Below are 16,266 nucleotides of genomic sequence, written 5' to 3' on the forward strand. Positions count from 1 at the left end.
CTGAATCGCGTAATATTCCATCTTGCTGCTGATCTCTGGGGGAAAAGGGAGCAGGTGGTCAGCCCAGCACAGCTACAGGGGAACAAATCCCGTGGGCTGCTTTGATTTTTGTCAGTCCAGACCATCCTGTTGGCAAAAGAAAGTTTAAATTGTCTTCCGACTCTATGGCAAAGAATTATTGTGCTTCATCTAGTCTTAAAATTAGACCTGAAAATAAATCACACTTTCTGGTGTGTGTCCATAGGCTGGGCACATCATCTGCCTGGGAGTTCTGTGGCGTGTGGCAGCCTGGGGCCCTCGTCCGAGGGGGGGGGTTTAAGTGCTGCTGCAATAATGCCATGTTTGTCAAACAGCAGCAATGCAAGGAGGCTGAGGGAATGTCTTTTTCCATCTGCAGAAGTCTGAGGCACCCTAAAGAGGTTACACATGGCTTATGACCTGGCACTGCCCAGTTGGTTTGGACATAGACACTATCTCAAGGTTGTGGTCTCAGTTCAAACCCCCCTGTTGGGTCCCTGCAGCTGGTTGAGTTGACCCTTCCCAGCCTGCAGAGTTTACCCACCTCCCACTGCCAGGCCTGGAACACCAGCCACTCTGCAACACCAGCCTCCTCCTCCCTTGCAGCCTATGATGTGTGCAGCTTTGGCCCCTGCTCATCACTACTGCTGTGGATACCAGGGCTGGGAAAGCCAGCACTGTGCATCTGTAAGGTGTTTATTAAAAATAGATGTGCAATTGTGGTCCCACTGCTGCTTTGGCAGAGTGTCTTTGTGTGCAGCTTCTTGCTGTCTCCTCAGCTCATTAGTGAAGCTTTAGAGGCTCATACTGAGCAGTAACTGATCATGACCAGCAGCTCCATGGGTTTCTTTTTCCTTCTCCTGCTGGCACAAGCAGGTGTGTGTGGACACAGACACCTTGCCCCTGCAGGGCTGATGCCCTAGTTTTGAGCGTGGTGGAAATAATTTTCACCTACTTGTCTCCAACTGAACAAGCCCTCTCTTTTTATTCACAGCCAAGGGGAATCTTCTTCTGCCACAGCTCAACTGGATGGTACTATTTGTGTGACAAACTAGATCCATGTCTGCCTTCTGTGGGTCCTGTCCTGCCCATAACCAATTATTATTATAACAGGATGACTCACAGAGGCCAACCAGTGATTGTCAGTGATGCACAATGAAGCTCATGCAGACCTATTGTTGAAATAAAACGTGACAGATGGACAGAGTCAAAGGTGATTTAGCATCACAGTTGTAAGAAGGCAGCACAAATGCAGCATCCCATGAGCCTGGGCTCAGCCTGCCTCCTTTGTGTGATGGGATATGTTAACCCCACAGTGTTTGTGGAAATAAAGCAGTGGTTGGAGCTCCAATGGAGATAACAATAAGCAAGGATAACAGCTGATATGTAACCACTCTTCCCCACACAAGTTGCCACAGATCTTACAGTAACTGCTCTAAGACAGAACTAGTCAGGTCTGTTGATGAAGTATTTCTATGTACAGAGGGCTGTAGGACTTGAGCTGCCAGGCAGCCCTTCTGCTTTGGTGCCATGTGCAGCTTGGGTACACTTGGCCTTGCCAGAGGCTGGGGGCAAGCAGAGTGCTCTGCAGCAGGGTGGAGGCTTGCAGGATGCAGGGGTGCAAGGGGCTGGGCTGCTCCTGGGGACCCTCCCCTGGGCCTTTATTGCTTGCTGGAGGTACTGGAGAGGAGGCTGCCATTGGTTTAATCTCAGTTTTATGTATCAGCAAGATATGGCCTCTAAATAGGAAAAGACTTCATCTGGGAAGGTGTAAAATATTTACATTGACTGTCAGAAGACAAGTTATGTTTTGAAATTTGTGCTACTTCTAGAGATGCTTTAATTGATCTAGCAAGTTGTCCAATGATGGCAGTTTTAAGCTTCATCTGCATCCCCCTCACATCATGTGGGCAGATGAGCAGGACACTGAGATAATAGATGACAATTTGTCCCAACATTTTAACATGAAAAAGCTCTTGGTTTCATTTGTTTCCTAATTTTGGGAGATCATCATCATGGTTACCCTTCCTCCTGTGAAACAGCATCACTAGAACCATTCCTGGTGCTCTGCACTAGCCACAGTTTTTAAAGTTCTGCCTTTCACTGGAGGCAGTGCTTGCTTTGTGGGAAATGGGAATGCAGTTTCCCAATCCTGCTGCTGCATTTCAGGAGAAAGAAAAAACAAAACCAAAAAGGGCAAGAGGACAACAGTTACTCTGTAATGCTCTGTAGATGTGTCTGGGCCCAAATTCACTTGCAAATTCTGGCCAGATGAAGCAATAAGCAGCTTGAAAAGAAAATCACCAATCCTTCCCACACTGAGCTTTGGGAAGCTGTAAGTTCTCCAAATTATTTACTATTCAGCATCCTTTTCTTTTCAGAAGCACATGGATGAAGGTATCTGTACCAGGACAATCCTGCTTAGCAACAGCTAAAAGGTAAAACTGGATTTAATGTAGCACTCACTGGTGTGATCACCAGGATTAGTCAGACCTGACTGGGGGTTCAAAAGGGAAAGCACAGTTTGTTGAAACTCTAGCTATTTCTATGCCCTCTCTGACTTATCAACAGGGGAGGGGAACATTTACTTGTATGAATCTGCTGACAAGACACAGAGCACTCTCACCTCCCATTGCTGCTCATACCTGTGGCTCCATCCACCCCCAATCTGATCCTGGCTCTTGTTTTACCACAAGTGCATAGAAATACCTTGAGCAGCTATTCCAAAAGACAAAGGACATCAGCTGAATTAGCTGGAAGCACTTAGTGCAAACCTATTAGCTATGGTTTTGCTCTGTCAAAGGGAGAAAAAAAGAAAGGGAAGCTCTTGTTCTGGGTGTCAGCCCAAGTCAGCCCATGGTGTCAGTTGTCCTTCAAGAGAGACAAGTTCTTGCCATGGCACTGAAAGCTGCAAAAGCCTTGTGGGGGAGCTGCTTTGTGAGAGTGCCCCAGTGCTGGGACACGTTTGTGCTGGGGGTTTCATTCCTCCTTGACACTGACCTGAAGCAGAAAAAAAGAATCTATGTACCTTGGATGTTGTCCCTCGTGTTGCTGAGCTGCTGCACAAGCTGGGTAGCACGGTGGTTGGTCTCCATGGTTTCCTTCTGGACCAACAGGCCTTTGCTGGATGCTTCATTTCCCTGCGAATAAATCATGGGAGGGATACATTAGGTTTCTTTCCAGATCCATGTGCATGTGTGAGGATGAGCAGAGTAAACAGACATTTTGCTTTCCCCTGATGGGCCTGTGAAAGTCGGTGTGTCACATAAAGTGGCATTTACAGAGGTGTCTGGAGTGAAGGGCTGTCTCGTCGGTGCTCCCAGAATTGAGCAGAGAGGGATTAAAATCTGTCCGTATTTATCCATCATTTGTTGCAATCAACTTGCCATAAATTATGCAGAGTTGTAAAGCTCCCATCTGCTGAGTCTCCCAGGCATTTAGCAGGGCGGGCTCGTTTTGCTGGGAATGGTGTTTCCTGAGCAAGCAGGCAGACTGAAGAATGAGATGTCAAGCTCACAACCATTTTTAGATCAATGTCTCCCTCAAGTGAGGTCCCCAGCTCTGCAGCTTGATAAAATTCAGGAAGAGCATGAGGACTGAAAATCCTCTGAAGACCACAGCCACACTCCTAGGACATGTTATACTGGAGGGTGTGCTTGGCATTGCATTCCCAGACATGTAAGGAAACAGAGTTACCATGTCATAATTACCAGCTCTCCTAGAAGATCATTGACTTTGGGACTCCTTAGATTTAATTTTCACTGCTATTTCCCAGGAGTGAGGGGAAAAAACAAAAAGACTGCTGTGCCTTTGATATTTTCTGGCCCCTGTGGGTGTGTGGGTGTTGTGTGTGTGTGTGTTTGCACATTTGAAGCCCACACCATATGCTTGCCAGTGGTCAGGAGTTCAATTCAGCCCTTGGGGCTGCAGCAGCAAAAAATTCCCACTGTAAAATTAGTTTCTGGGTTTGAGGTGCCCTGACACCTTGGAAGCCAGAATAAAACAAATATAAGGGCTTATAGAAAGGTTTTAATTGTATTTCTATGTACTTGTTTTATTAGTCTTTGAAGCAAAAGCAGTATGTTTCCTATTAGTTTTCCTCTATTGCTCTCAGGGCTCCTGTGGATGGGATGCTCTGCTGCTCAGCATCACCCCTTCATGGTGATTTTAAGCATCTTGCTGCTGTTTATACACACTCTTGCCTTTACATAATACTCTTTCCTCTCCCAGTTTTTCTTTAACTATTGAGCACATGAGGAATTCATAGAATAGAATAGAATCATTAAGGTTTGAATGGATCTTACAGATCAACAAGCTCTAACCCCCCTGCCATGAGCAGGGAACCACCAGCCCAGGCTGCACAAACCCCATCCAACCTGGCCTTAAAAACCTCCAGGGATGGGGCATCAACAACCTCCCTGGGCAACCCATTCCAGCTCCTCACCACCCTTAGGGTGAAGAATTTCTTCAACTAACCTAAATCTCCCTTCTCTCAGTTTAAAACCATCACCCCTTGTCCTGTCACTGTCTTCTCTGATGAGAAGTCCCTTCCCAGCTTTCCTGGAGCCCCTTCAGGCCCTGGAAGGTGCTCTGAGGTCTCCCTGGAGCCTTCTCTTCTCCAGGCTGAACACCCCAACTCTCCCAGCCTGGCTCCAGAGCAGAGCTGCTCCAGCCCAAGGATCATCTCTGTGGCCTCCTCTGGACTCTCTCCAACAGCTCCATGTCCTTCCTGTGCTGAGGGCACCAGAACTGGACACAGCTCTCCAGGTGGGGTCTCAGCAGAGCAGGGTTTTGCTGATTGCTGTGACCTTGATGGGAAGCACAGCAGCATGAGTGAGGGACACTCTTAGGGACCCTCAGATTCCCACTGATGTTCCCAGGCTCATCCTGGACTTGGTGCAGGGCCCAGGAAGGAAAGGCTCTCCCTGCCCCAGATCTCTGCCAAACACTTGGGACTGAGCTAAGTGCTGTTTTGCTCTAACCCCATTCCAAGCAGGCTCAGGGAATCACAGCTCACATTTACTCTTCTGATGGAGCAGGAGGATTTGCCCATGGCTGGTGCATTATTCCTGCCCTCAGGGTTGAGATCAGCCCCTCCAGTGACCCCTCAGGCAGGGGGACATGCAGGGGAAACACTGCAAGTGGAAGATGGGGCAAACCTCTGCCAAACCCAGTCAAGCCCTAGCACCCATCTTCCCTAAAAGTGCCTTGAAAGGGAAAAAGGTTCAAAATATTCAGAGCTATTGCTGTGGCCTTCCTCCCACTGTGAGAGCCTGGGGCTGCCACTTCCCTGCCTTTACAGGCAAGCACAAGAGTTCACATGGCACAAGCTTTGGATCTAACCAGGGGGAAAGGCCACAGGAAATGCTGAATTTTTTTCTTCAAGGACAACCAGACTGAGGAATGAGCTGAGAAATCCCCACGTAGCACTAAAGATGACAAAAATCCAAATTCACTAAATATTCCTAGAAAATCTAATGCCTTAATCATCCTGCTGACACAGAGGGACCCTGGGGAATCCTGCAGTGCCCTTTCTGGGTAAGTGCTGATTAAAAACACCCAAACCCACATTTTCTCTTCCATCTCTCTGTACAGCCCTTTCTCCTCTTCCTTTGTGTTTGGTTTTTCCTGCTGCTGGTTCTTCCATTTGAATTTCAGTTGAAGATCTAATTTTACTTTGTCTTGTGAAGGACTTGTTAAGTGCACATAAGGGCTGGCACTTTGCAATAAGCATGAAATATCCCCTAGTCATCCTGCAGCTGGGGCTACCTCTGGCAATAGCAGAGTGATGCATCTCACTAATGTCTACATCTTAGCACCAGAAAACTATTTAATAACACATGTTTAAAACAGAGGAGAAGCAATTTTGAACCTTATTACTTCTCTTAACATACATCAGCATCCTTCTAGGGTGCAATGAGTGTGTTATGTGAGCTAAGAGCAGATGACCTTAATTTTATAGCCTGGCAATTGAATGTGGATGTAACCTTCATATTTACAATTGTTTTAAAACATATATTGAGGCTGATCGAGCTCCCATCCCAGTGGGTGCATGACAGACATTTTAACATGGCAGTTTGGTAACATATTTTGAAATGTCTAATCAGGGCTAATTTAATTTTATGAGGACATGCATGTGAAACAGATCCAGTGCAAACACTGCCCAGGTCAGTCTGAATTACTGTAGTGTTGGTTCCTTTGCTCAATTAGGAATCAGGATTTGAAGCAGGAAGGCAGTGTGCCTGTCTCAGATGAAACATGTCCTTGTTGCCTGGGGGGGCAGGGGGGTCCCCAGATCCTGAGGGGATCCTCGTGGGGATGGGTGACAAACCTCCCAGCACATTCCACAGGCTTTGGCCCTACATCCTTCCTTTTCTGGGAGGAAGTCTTGATAGGTCACTTATGCTTTTAATTCAGAGGTAAATTTAAGTAGAGGGATTAGAGATAGACAATAGGAACAGAAGGTTCTCCTGAGCATCTTTCAGGGCACTCCCACTCTTTGTTGGTGAACCTAGAGGTTCAGACTAGATCTTAGGAAACATTTCTTTACTGACAGAGTGTTCAAACACTGGAATGGGCTTTTTAGAGAGGTGATCAATGCCCCAGTGTTAAGAGGCACTTGGACAATGCCCTGAACAACAGGCTTTAACATTTGTTCAGTGGCACGACTGAAAGGGACGAGCACTTGGACTGGCTGATCGCTACAGATCCCTTCCAACTGCAACTAGTCTGTCAAACTCACATGCCAGCACGAAAATATGACAAAGTGCAAACCCTCAGAGCTCTGGCAGGGGGTTATAGACACACCTGTTCATCAAGTGTTGCTGTCTCTCTCAGGAGATCATTCATTTCATCCGCAGCATCATCCACCTGGATGGTCCAAAGCGCAGCGTGGTTCTTTTTTTTGGACATGGCTGCCTGTGTGTGAGGGAAAGAACTCAGTGACCTGGAGGGACAGTATTTTTCTCTCTTGAGAGGAGAGATCTAGAACCACAGGAATGAAATGGAGGTGGATAGCTTAGAATGACATTAAGAAATAAAATGCCATCTGTGTTTGCACCTGGAGATGGGTGGCCGTGAGGTTCAAGTCATTCAGGCGCTTTTGAGCTGCAACACCAGTAGAAATGCTCAGTAACGTGGCTTTGCTTTCATCAATGGCCAGGACTGCCAATCGGATGTCATCTGTCAGGTCCCAGATACACTTGTCACAGCCTGGGAAGAAGAGAGTGTCATTTTTCTCTAGTGCTTTTGTCAGTGAACAGCACATTCACGTGGTAGTGCTCTTGCCCCATGGGGTTCCCTTTGTCACTGAAGGATGCCCGTGGGTACCCATTTCCCTTTCACTTTCACCCACCCCCTTCCAAGGTCCCACAGGACAGTCAGGAGGCTTCCAGCTGAGCAGCTCCAGCTGGGATTGCTCCCAGAGGCTCCATCAGCAGCAGGGGGGAGAGGGGAGGCATTTCCTGGCTATTCCCTAGAGGAGCTGCGTGTTTGGGGCCCAAGGACCAACAGACGGGGGTCACCAAAACAACTGGATTTTGTCAGAGCCCAGCACTCTGTGTATAAAACCTGGTGGTAAGGATGTCCAGCAGATGGGCTTTTGGCTGCCTATCTAATTAGGAAGGCAACTTCTAAAGATGCAGTTACAACAAGCTGGGAACACACCCGTGCAGAGCTATGTCCCTGTCCCTGCTGAAGGCTTGCAATGTCACCTGCTGTGTGCTGACACTGGGGCCACCACTGAATGCAGCAGACTTAGGTCAGCATACAACACACTGCCCTACAGAAACCTTTTCCTGGTATTATGTATCTGTATTCCTGATGGCAGCAGCCCCCCCAACGTTTTCCTTCTGGTTTTACTTCCAGGCACATGGCCCCTCTTCCTGGGAGGGGGTTTAGGAATCTGTCTCTGCTGCACAGCCTGTGCTGTGCCACAGGCACACTCACACTGACGTGTGGAAGTGTCAGTGGTTACCAGCAGTCACTACGTAGTGCTGCTGGAAGGTCCCCAGGCTGCCTGTCACTGGAGTAGGTGAGAAGATAGTGGGAAAGGAACTGCCTGATGGAGGTATGTCAGATTGCCCACAGCAGCAGCTGAGCCTAGGAGTACAACTGAGGAACCAGGAGTGCTCTGCAAGAGGGCACAGGGAAAGCTGTGATAGCAGTTTCTAGGGCCAGAGTATTTTGCAGGCACCACGTCTCAAAATCTGGAGAAGTGGCTTTGGTGACACTTCCCTTCTGCTCTCCAGTTTGTGCCTGAATGGTCAGCCTGTCTCACAGGGCTGGACCTGTGCACATCAGCCAACCAAGTGAGAACATGTTTAAATGCCCATCCAGTGGCACATTGTGCACATTCACAAGTTGTAAGTGTCCTGTGGGACCAAAGACAAAGGGCTGAGCCCACTGGGGAACCCAGCCATCAAGTCAGCATTTGTCTGCATCTAAATACAAGAGTGATGGTAATTTTGTTTGGTGTTCTCATGATAATCTTCTTACTGATGGTCGGGCAGTCTGTGCCAGTAGAAACTTCAGGACTGTCTGCGAGGCATTCTCCAGTCTGGCTGTCACACATTCTCCCTCCACAGTTACATTCTGGGGGAAAGAGAAAGGAGTTTTGAAAAAAGAATCTTCAGAAAGCACAACCCATCTTTCCTCTCCCAAAACTCATGAATTGATTGTGTGTGGGATTGTGCATAGATAGTCCAACCAAAATCAATGGCTTTTTGGACTGATTTTTCCTGTAGGGTGTATCCTGGGAGAAATATTTCCTCTGTATCTTGGGCTGCACCAGAAGCAGCTTGGCCAGCAGGTCAAGGGAGGTGATTCTCCCCCTCTGCTCTGCTCTGGTGAGACCCCACCTGGAGACCCTTGCTCAGACACATGGGAAATGCAGAACACATCACCAGACTGAAAACTAGCAGAGACTGGTGGAGGATTGGGTCAGGACAGCAAGGACAGTCCTGCTCCCATAAAAACTTCTTTCAAGTCTTTAACTGCCATCACTCTGAGTGGTCATGTGGGGTGGCATGTGCTGTGAACAACCACCAAGGGGAAGTCTCTGCCTAAAGGAAGCTCAGAGACCCCCTGCTCTAAAACAAGACGCAGGACACAACGGTGCCTATTTGTCCTACCCAGGCATTTGAGATGTTGGGTTCTTGGGTCTGAGTCTTCCTCATGAGCAATGGAAAGAGGCCCAGTGCCTGGGATGATGCAGCCAAACAGGCAGCCAAATTATCATAGAATCAGAATCACAGAATCATCCTGGTTGGAAGGGACCTTGAAGACCACCAAGTCCAACCATAACCTAACTCCCCCTACCATAACCTTATTCAGTGCTTCAATCATGTCCCTGAGCACTGTATCTTCATTTCTTTCACACACCTCCAGAGATGGTGCCTCCACGCCCTCCCTGGGCAGCTGTTCCCCTGTCCAACCCCTCTTTGGGTGAAGAAATTCTCCCTGATACCCAGCCTAACCCTCCCCGGGTGCAGCTTCAGCCCGTTTCCTCTGGCGCTGCCATCCTCCCCTTGGGAGCAGAGCCCGACTCCCACCTCCCTACACCCTCAGGCAGCTGCAGAGGGCACCGAGGCCTCCCCGGCTGTGCCCCCCTGACCCGCAGGCAGTACCTGTGCAGTTCTTGGCCACCCTGGCATCCCCGAAGTACCCGGGGGCGCAGCGCTCGCAGCGGGGGCCGCTGCTGCGGTGCAGGCAGTTGCGGCACCGCCCCGTCACCTCGTCGCAGTCCTCAAACAGCAGGTTGGGGTCCGAGTTGCCGCTGCAGTCGCACTTCTTGCACGTGCTTCCCACCAGCAAAGGGTTCCCGTAGTATCCCGGGGCACACCTGGGAGGGGAGGAAGCCCAGCAGTGAGGAGCAGTCGCCTTTCCATCCCCGCTTTGTCTCTGACCTTGTCGGGCACTGACCAGGCCCTGCAGCTGCTGAGGGGCAGAGGGCAAGTGAGGAGTTCCCTTTCCATCCATACAGTTACCTATTTTTCCCCTTCTTGTACACGCCTGGCATCTCAATCCCACCAGTCTGCTTTACTTTTACATTATTTTTGGTGTGTGTGTGTACCTTTAGCAGCCAAGTGATTCGTTCCCCATTGTTTTAAGAAACCTGTGAAAGAGTGACCTTGGCAGAGAGGCAGCTCTGGTGTTTGTTTTGGCCTCTTTCAGCTTGGGATCTTACCAGCTATATCGTGCTACGTAGGAACCTGGAGTAAGAGGCTGCATTTCATGATGCTGAAACTCTGAGGAAGTTCATTACAATGATGTAACGAAGCACCGAGCAGAAAATGGTTTATAAAAACAGCAGTGCAGCGTTGGGGTTCTGGTTTCTATAAAACAGAACAAGCACTGAACCAGCCTCCATTTTTCAGGTTTGTTTGGTGTCAGCCCCTGGGCTGGGGGGAACAGGCTGGGAGCAGCCACCAGCCCAGGAGGGGAGGGTTCCTCTGCTGGTTTGCAGAGGGAGGGAGGGAGGTGGGTAACAAGGACTGAAACAGATCCAGGCTGCTTTTGGTGTCTTTTCACATCTGGGAGTTATTTCAGTTGGAAACTTGGTACATCTTAAAAAGGAAGAGATGTTGAAGCTGTCGTGGGTTCTGAAAGTTATTGAATTTCACCCCGTTTTATCACCCTGCTGTCCTTGCCTCTTTTCCCATCATGAAGTCCTGCTGTAAGACACTCTCTGCTCTGCTGTTTGTTGAGCTCTCAGGCAGCTCAGTTCAATTTTCACAGCTTTCTGGCTGGGGACCTGAGTCCAGGTCTGTCTTCTGCTAGAATCTGAACATAGTCAAACCCAAGTTCTGCTACATCCCGACAATCAAAATGTGGGAGATCTGATAAGAGCTTCCAGTTTTGATCTGTTCCTACATTTCCTGATTTCTACTTTTTTTCTTTATTTATTTAATAAAGAAAGTAATTTCCTCTGTGCTGCTTTGTTCACGTTCCAATCCTGAGCCCCCACAGTAAAAACACATAAAATTTTAAACATCTTAATGTAAACCACTTGGCTGCATCAAATATTGCCTTTGCCAGTGGCAAAGACTCTGCCTCTTTGCAGCACTGCCAGAATCTTTTGTGCAGATCTTATCATTTGGGTGACCCAGATGTAAAGAACAGAAGTGTGACCTGGACTTCTGTCCACCCCTTGAAGAGCTGGGAGTGTGACCTGGAGCACAGTGAGTGTGATGTAGCTGATTTCGGGGGAGTTACTCCCCATTCCCATGGGAATGAGAGCAAGCAGTGATGGGAAAATGCTACTTTTTAGTCATGCCAAAAGTCTTGCTAGAATTTTCTAATATTTAAGCCAACCTGAGGTTGCAGAGCTTTCCCAAATGTCAGAATTCTGGCATGTTTATGAAGCTTGAGCAAGGAAAAAAACCCTCTGTGTTTTTATTTAAAAAAAAAACCCCAAACCCAGCACATCAGTGAATCATTATATTTATCCTGAACTCTTAAAATCTTGCAGAGTTGCTTTTTAACACCCTGCAGTGAGGTGTTTTCCACATGGCTGCCTGTCTGCCCTGCCCTCGAGCCACAGCATCTCCTGAGCAGGGCAGGGCCAGCCCCGCGTGGTGCCCGTGGCCGCCCCGCTGGGGCTCTCAGCCAGCACCCACCAAAGGCTGTGTGTGCTGCTCCTCCTCTCAGCAGGACACAGTGGGTTTATTTTTTCTTTCTCTTCTGAAATATCCCACTCAGTTCCCTTGCCAGAAAGGTGGTGGGCAGCTCCTCCCAGCCTCACAGATACGTTCTGTAAGTGCTGCTTTTGATGAGCGCCTGACTCAGTTTCGTTAGCCAGATCTGCTCATCTGGAGTAGCTGTCTGAACACAAATAGGAACTTTTAGAGCTGAAAATAAACCTGTCACCTTCACTTTCCCCTTCCCTCTGCTACTCAGTGCATCTTGTAGGGTTGAGCTGTGCTTGGCCTCTTTGGAAGGGTTGGTGCAAGAGCAGAGGCAGCTGGATGGAAACATCTGCTGCTCCATCTCTGCACTTAAGTCCTGGAAAAGCAGAGGGCTGCAGGAACTGTCTTTTCCTCTGGTGTATCAATAAATGACTCTGATGCTAACAGAGAATATTTCCTCTTCCATAGTAAAGCTGCTACCTTATCTTTGTTTCTTTTTACAGCCATGTTTGCTTCCTGTAATTATTGGTGAGTAAGAAATTAACTTCCTCTTCCCCAGCAGTGCCAAAATAACCCTTTCCATCTATTCACTTTGGACACGGATCTGTCATTTGCTCAGTTATTAACATTTGGGCATAATCAAAACTTGCATTTCATCTGCTACCCCCCTTAACATGTCACTGCTGAAGTCCAGGAGCAAAAGCATTCATTCCTGGATTAGGAATTGGGAAGCTGGCTTTCTCAGCTCCTAGCAAAGGCCTCTGTGGTTTCACAACCCCCTTTTCTGGCAAATATAAAGCGGGTAGGTCTGTGCCAAGCCCCTGGAGCTGCACAGGAAAGCCTCCCACATGGATGCCAGAGGAAAAGGAGCAGATTGCCCCCCCATGTGCTGCTCTGGAGCTCCCAGGTGCTGCCCGTGGAGGAGTGTCCTGCCCCTCACAGCCCCTTGGCACCACCACCCATGCTGTGCAGAGCTGGGAGGGAGCCCAGGGAGCAGGACCTCACCTTCCTCACCCTGGGGGCACGAGCTGCTCTGCTTGGGCTGCCAACAGGGACAGACAGGGGCAATGCCAACAGGGACAGGGGCAATGCCAAGGGGGACAGGCTGTTTTCCTTTTGCAGCTCTTTCCAGCCCATCCACACAGCTTTGTGTTCCTTGAGACAGACAGGCTGCATCAGGCTGGGTGGTGGTTGTTGGGAAGCAAAGCTGATGCTGTTTTCTGCTGTCACTATCAATCTGCTACCCATTTAATAGGTTTTGAATTGCTTCTAGTCTAGGTTGACATTTTAATAACCATTAAGAAACCTCTCTGACCTTTTAATTGTCTGCATTATCCTTTGTGTATAAATCTGACATTTTGGAAGGACAAAACAGAGCAGCCATAGGCCTGGAAACAAGGGTGGGTTTTTCATTTTGGTGCTCTCTGTCTAAAGGGCTCTCACTGTTGCTGTCACCACCTTAATGATGCAGAAGTAATATGCTGATGTTTTTGCATCACCTATAAGGGCAAAAACCTTCACTCCCTATTTTACCTTCTTCATACTTATTTCTCCTGGCACCTCAGCTTCCCCCTTCTCCTTTCTCTAATGGTTACATGAAGTGTCATCTGAATTCAAGACTTGCCCAGCAATGACCATGGACTGATGTCTGTAATGCTTCAAGGGCTTTCAGCAAAACCCAAGTGAAATATTCAGGAAGCCAGAGTCTGAGCCATCCTGCACCCCCAGACTTTGTGTTAGAGCTGCTTTTGTTTATTATTATTGGTGGCTCAAGGAGCATTTCCAAATTATAGTCAGGTCTCTGACATTCGTGGAAGCTTCATCCATGTGTGTTCATAGTAAGTAAGCAGGCTCTTTGCAAGACAGAAAAGTAAGCTATATTTCTCCTGTATAGCTCAATTTATTTGTGTTTTAAGTTATTTAGAGGATATTTACTGGAAATTTCTTTATGGGCATAAGGGAAAGTTGAAAAGCAACACTGGCCTATGGTTGTTTCCTTGACATTGTTGAATTATGTCTGTGAAGTACATTTAAAATTTAACTAAAAAAGCTGCATCTGCTCATTAAGAGTTTGTCTAGATGGTGGGTTTTCTCCTTGGCTTCTGGACAACTTGTTTTGGTAGAAGCCTGCTGTATGTTTTAGAGTGGTGAACTGCAAGAGGCACCTAGGAGGTGGTTAGTTTTCACTTCAGCTGCTGTTTCTGACTTTTATTTTGTACTTTGATTGGCAAACTGTATTCCTTTTAGGAAGAGCACCACACGGAGGTGCAGAAAGCACAAGAACTCAATCAAAATATAGCAGGTGTGAGTGTCTGTCCTACCCTGACATGTCTCCACCTGTGTTCTCATGGTTTGTCCTCAGCACTGAACGGGCTCCTGCAACGGTCTCGATCAGCACAGGTGCACAAGATTTCTCCCCCATACAAGATTCCCCCAGAGACTTCTGGACTTTGTTGTTGAGCAGTGAGTCACTCTGTTGGTTTCTTACCTCTCACAGTTGGGTCCTGCATAGTTCTCCTGGCAGACACAGCGCACACTCCCACCCTTCCTGTAGCAGGACACGGCAAAGCTGCAAGGGCATCAGAACCAGCAGTTAGAGGAGCAGGCAGCAGCAAACTCTTTGGAGTGTTTCTGTATTACATTACAGACATTTGCTGCCAGGGTGGGCTCTGCCTCTTGGTTACTCATTGCTGAATCCATCATCTTAAGCTCTGGATGTTATTTACATTATACCCCTCGTTGAGACTTTTTAATTATTGCAGGATGCACTAATTAGTGTGTAGCACTATGGAGCTGCATGAATGCACACAAATACAAGTGCCTGTCTTGCAGGGGAGACCAGACACACCTGGAGGTTTTGATACAGACATTTTAGATAAAAGACTTAGGCTCAGTGTGTGTGCCATGCACACCTCATTTCTTCCCGTCTATTATTCTAGGGGGTGAAATATTGCTTATGAGGGACACCCCAGTCAGCCCTTCAGGAATTCCTCTGGAATGGGGACAGCAGTTCCCTGTGCAAACCCTGCAGTTTTCCTCAAATGCAGTCTGGAAGCAGGGAGTGGTGAACAGCAATCCCAGGGATGCTGTGCATCTTCCCAGGGAGCCCGGCTGCCCGGCCAGCGCTCAGAGCGCTCTGGGGCCAACATCAGGCAGTGCTGCTGCTTCCAGTGGTGGCTTGGGCTGGAATTGTCACTGCTGGCATTCTGAAGAGTGGGTTTCTTTGCTTTCTCTTCTTTTCAGGATTTAACAACTGTGTGAATGAATAGGAGGCCCCAGGAAGAGCAGCAGCCAGATGTGGGAAGCGCAGATGGGGTGCAAGGGGCACGGCTTAAAAACTACTGCAGGGAAGAGACATACAGCCCTAAAGGTGAGGCCTCCAGTTAGTTTGCAATGTGAGTCAGTACATTCCTACCAGCCCTGGAGTGTGAGCAGAGCACTGAGGGGCAGCAGCTGCTCCTGGCTGCTGAAAGGCAGGTCCTGAGCCACACGGGGCTGGGCAGCCTTGGGCAGGTTTCACCCTCTTGCACAGCAGGACACGAGGCTCAGAGCCATGGGGAAGAGCACGATCCAAGCACTGCTCCTTCCAGGAACAAGCAGCACTGGGAGGTGACAAGGATTCCTGCATAAAATCAGTCCTGTTCAGTTTGACAGCCAGGGTCAGCTACACCTCTGTCTGCATCTGTGCTGCCTCCAAGTGCTTCGTATAGCCAGAGAAAACATGAAATGAGATTCTTCTCACAGAATTCACAGACTACCTTCAGCAGGGTTTTCTTGAGAACATATCAATAACACCATGACAGCTTGGCAGCCTTTTTCTGCCTTCACAGAGGCTAATTCCTTCACATAGTTGAAAAAAACCCACATGGTGGATTTAAGTCATGAAATAAGACTGGAGCCTCCCTGAGGTTTTATGGATTTTGTGATTTTTTTTTTGGGGAAAAAAAATAGTTCATAACATTCCCTCAGGTTTGAAAAGAAGTAACATCTGCTGGGCTGTGGAGCCACCTCCCTCCTCCTTTTTCTGTTCCAGAGAGATGACATTACACTTCATGTGCAATGTCCAAAAGTCATTCCAAAGGTTCCCAGGACAGCAGACATGAAGATAGCCTGGCCAGAAAACATAGAGACACCCAGATGGTTCCCAAGAAGGACTGTGTATCTGGTGAGACTTTCAGCTCACAGATGTGGTCACTTGGTCTAGCTATTGTGAATTCACTGGCTATTTCCCCAGTAAAATAGATTACAAACCAACATTCTCTGATGTTCTTCACTTAAGGCTTTTCATGCTTCCCTGCTTCCTGGTAGTTACTGTTTTACCCTAATAGAAACGGAGTGGGATTAATGGTGGAAAAAAATTAAAACAAACAAGAAATCATGGCTGTTCTCTGGCTGTAGCTATGCAAGGCTGAATGTTGCTCAACCACTACTATTTGCCTCCTCCATCCCCAGCTGCAGGCTGGTGCTGTGGTCACATCTCTCTCATGCAAGAAGCTGAACAGGCAATTTTGTATGTTATTTAAATAGGAGCCTTAAGCAAATTTGAATTGGGTATTTCTTTAACTATTGCCTTCAGATGTTTCTGAGGGAAACCTCTGAAGACCTGAAGTGTATTTCTCCT

The 16,266-nt window shown here is 48.0% G+C and overlaps 1 protein-coding gene across 1 annotated transcript in view; it reads right to left on the reverse strand.

The window, feature by feature from the left end:
• Positions 1–16,266, reverse strand: part of LAMA4 (laminin, alpha 4) — an 89,704-nt gene that overhangs the window by 47,247 nt on the left and 26,191 nt on the right. Inside the window, exons 4-10 of the mRNA XM_010008393.1 lie at positions 14,134–14,214; positions 9,645–9,859; positions 8,515–8,610; positions 7,079–7,230; positions 6,826–6,936; positions 3,047–3,158; positions 2–35 (exon numbers count right to left, since the gene is read on the reverse strand). Of these exons, the coding sequence (XP_010006695.1) occupies positions 2–35; positions 3,047–3,158; positions 6,826–6,936; positions 7,079–7,230; positions 8,515–8,610; positions 9,645–9,859; positions 14,134–14,214 (801 nt within the window). The remainder of the gene's footprint in view (position 1; positions 36–3,046; positions 3,159–6,825; positions 6,937–7,078; positions 7,231–8,514; positions 8,611–9,644; positions 9,860–14,133; positions 14,215–16,266) is intronic.

Source organism: Chaetura pelagica, unplaced genomic scaffold, assembly GCF_000747805.2.
Source record: "Chaetura pelagica isolate M959 unplaced genomic scaffold, ChaPel_1.0 scaffold62, whole genome shotgun sequence".
Taxonomy (NCBI): Eukaryota; Metazoa; Chordata; class Aves; order Apodiformes; family Apodidae; genus Chaetura; species Chaetura pelagica.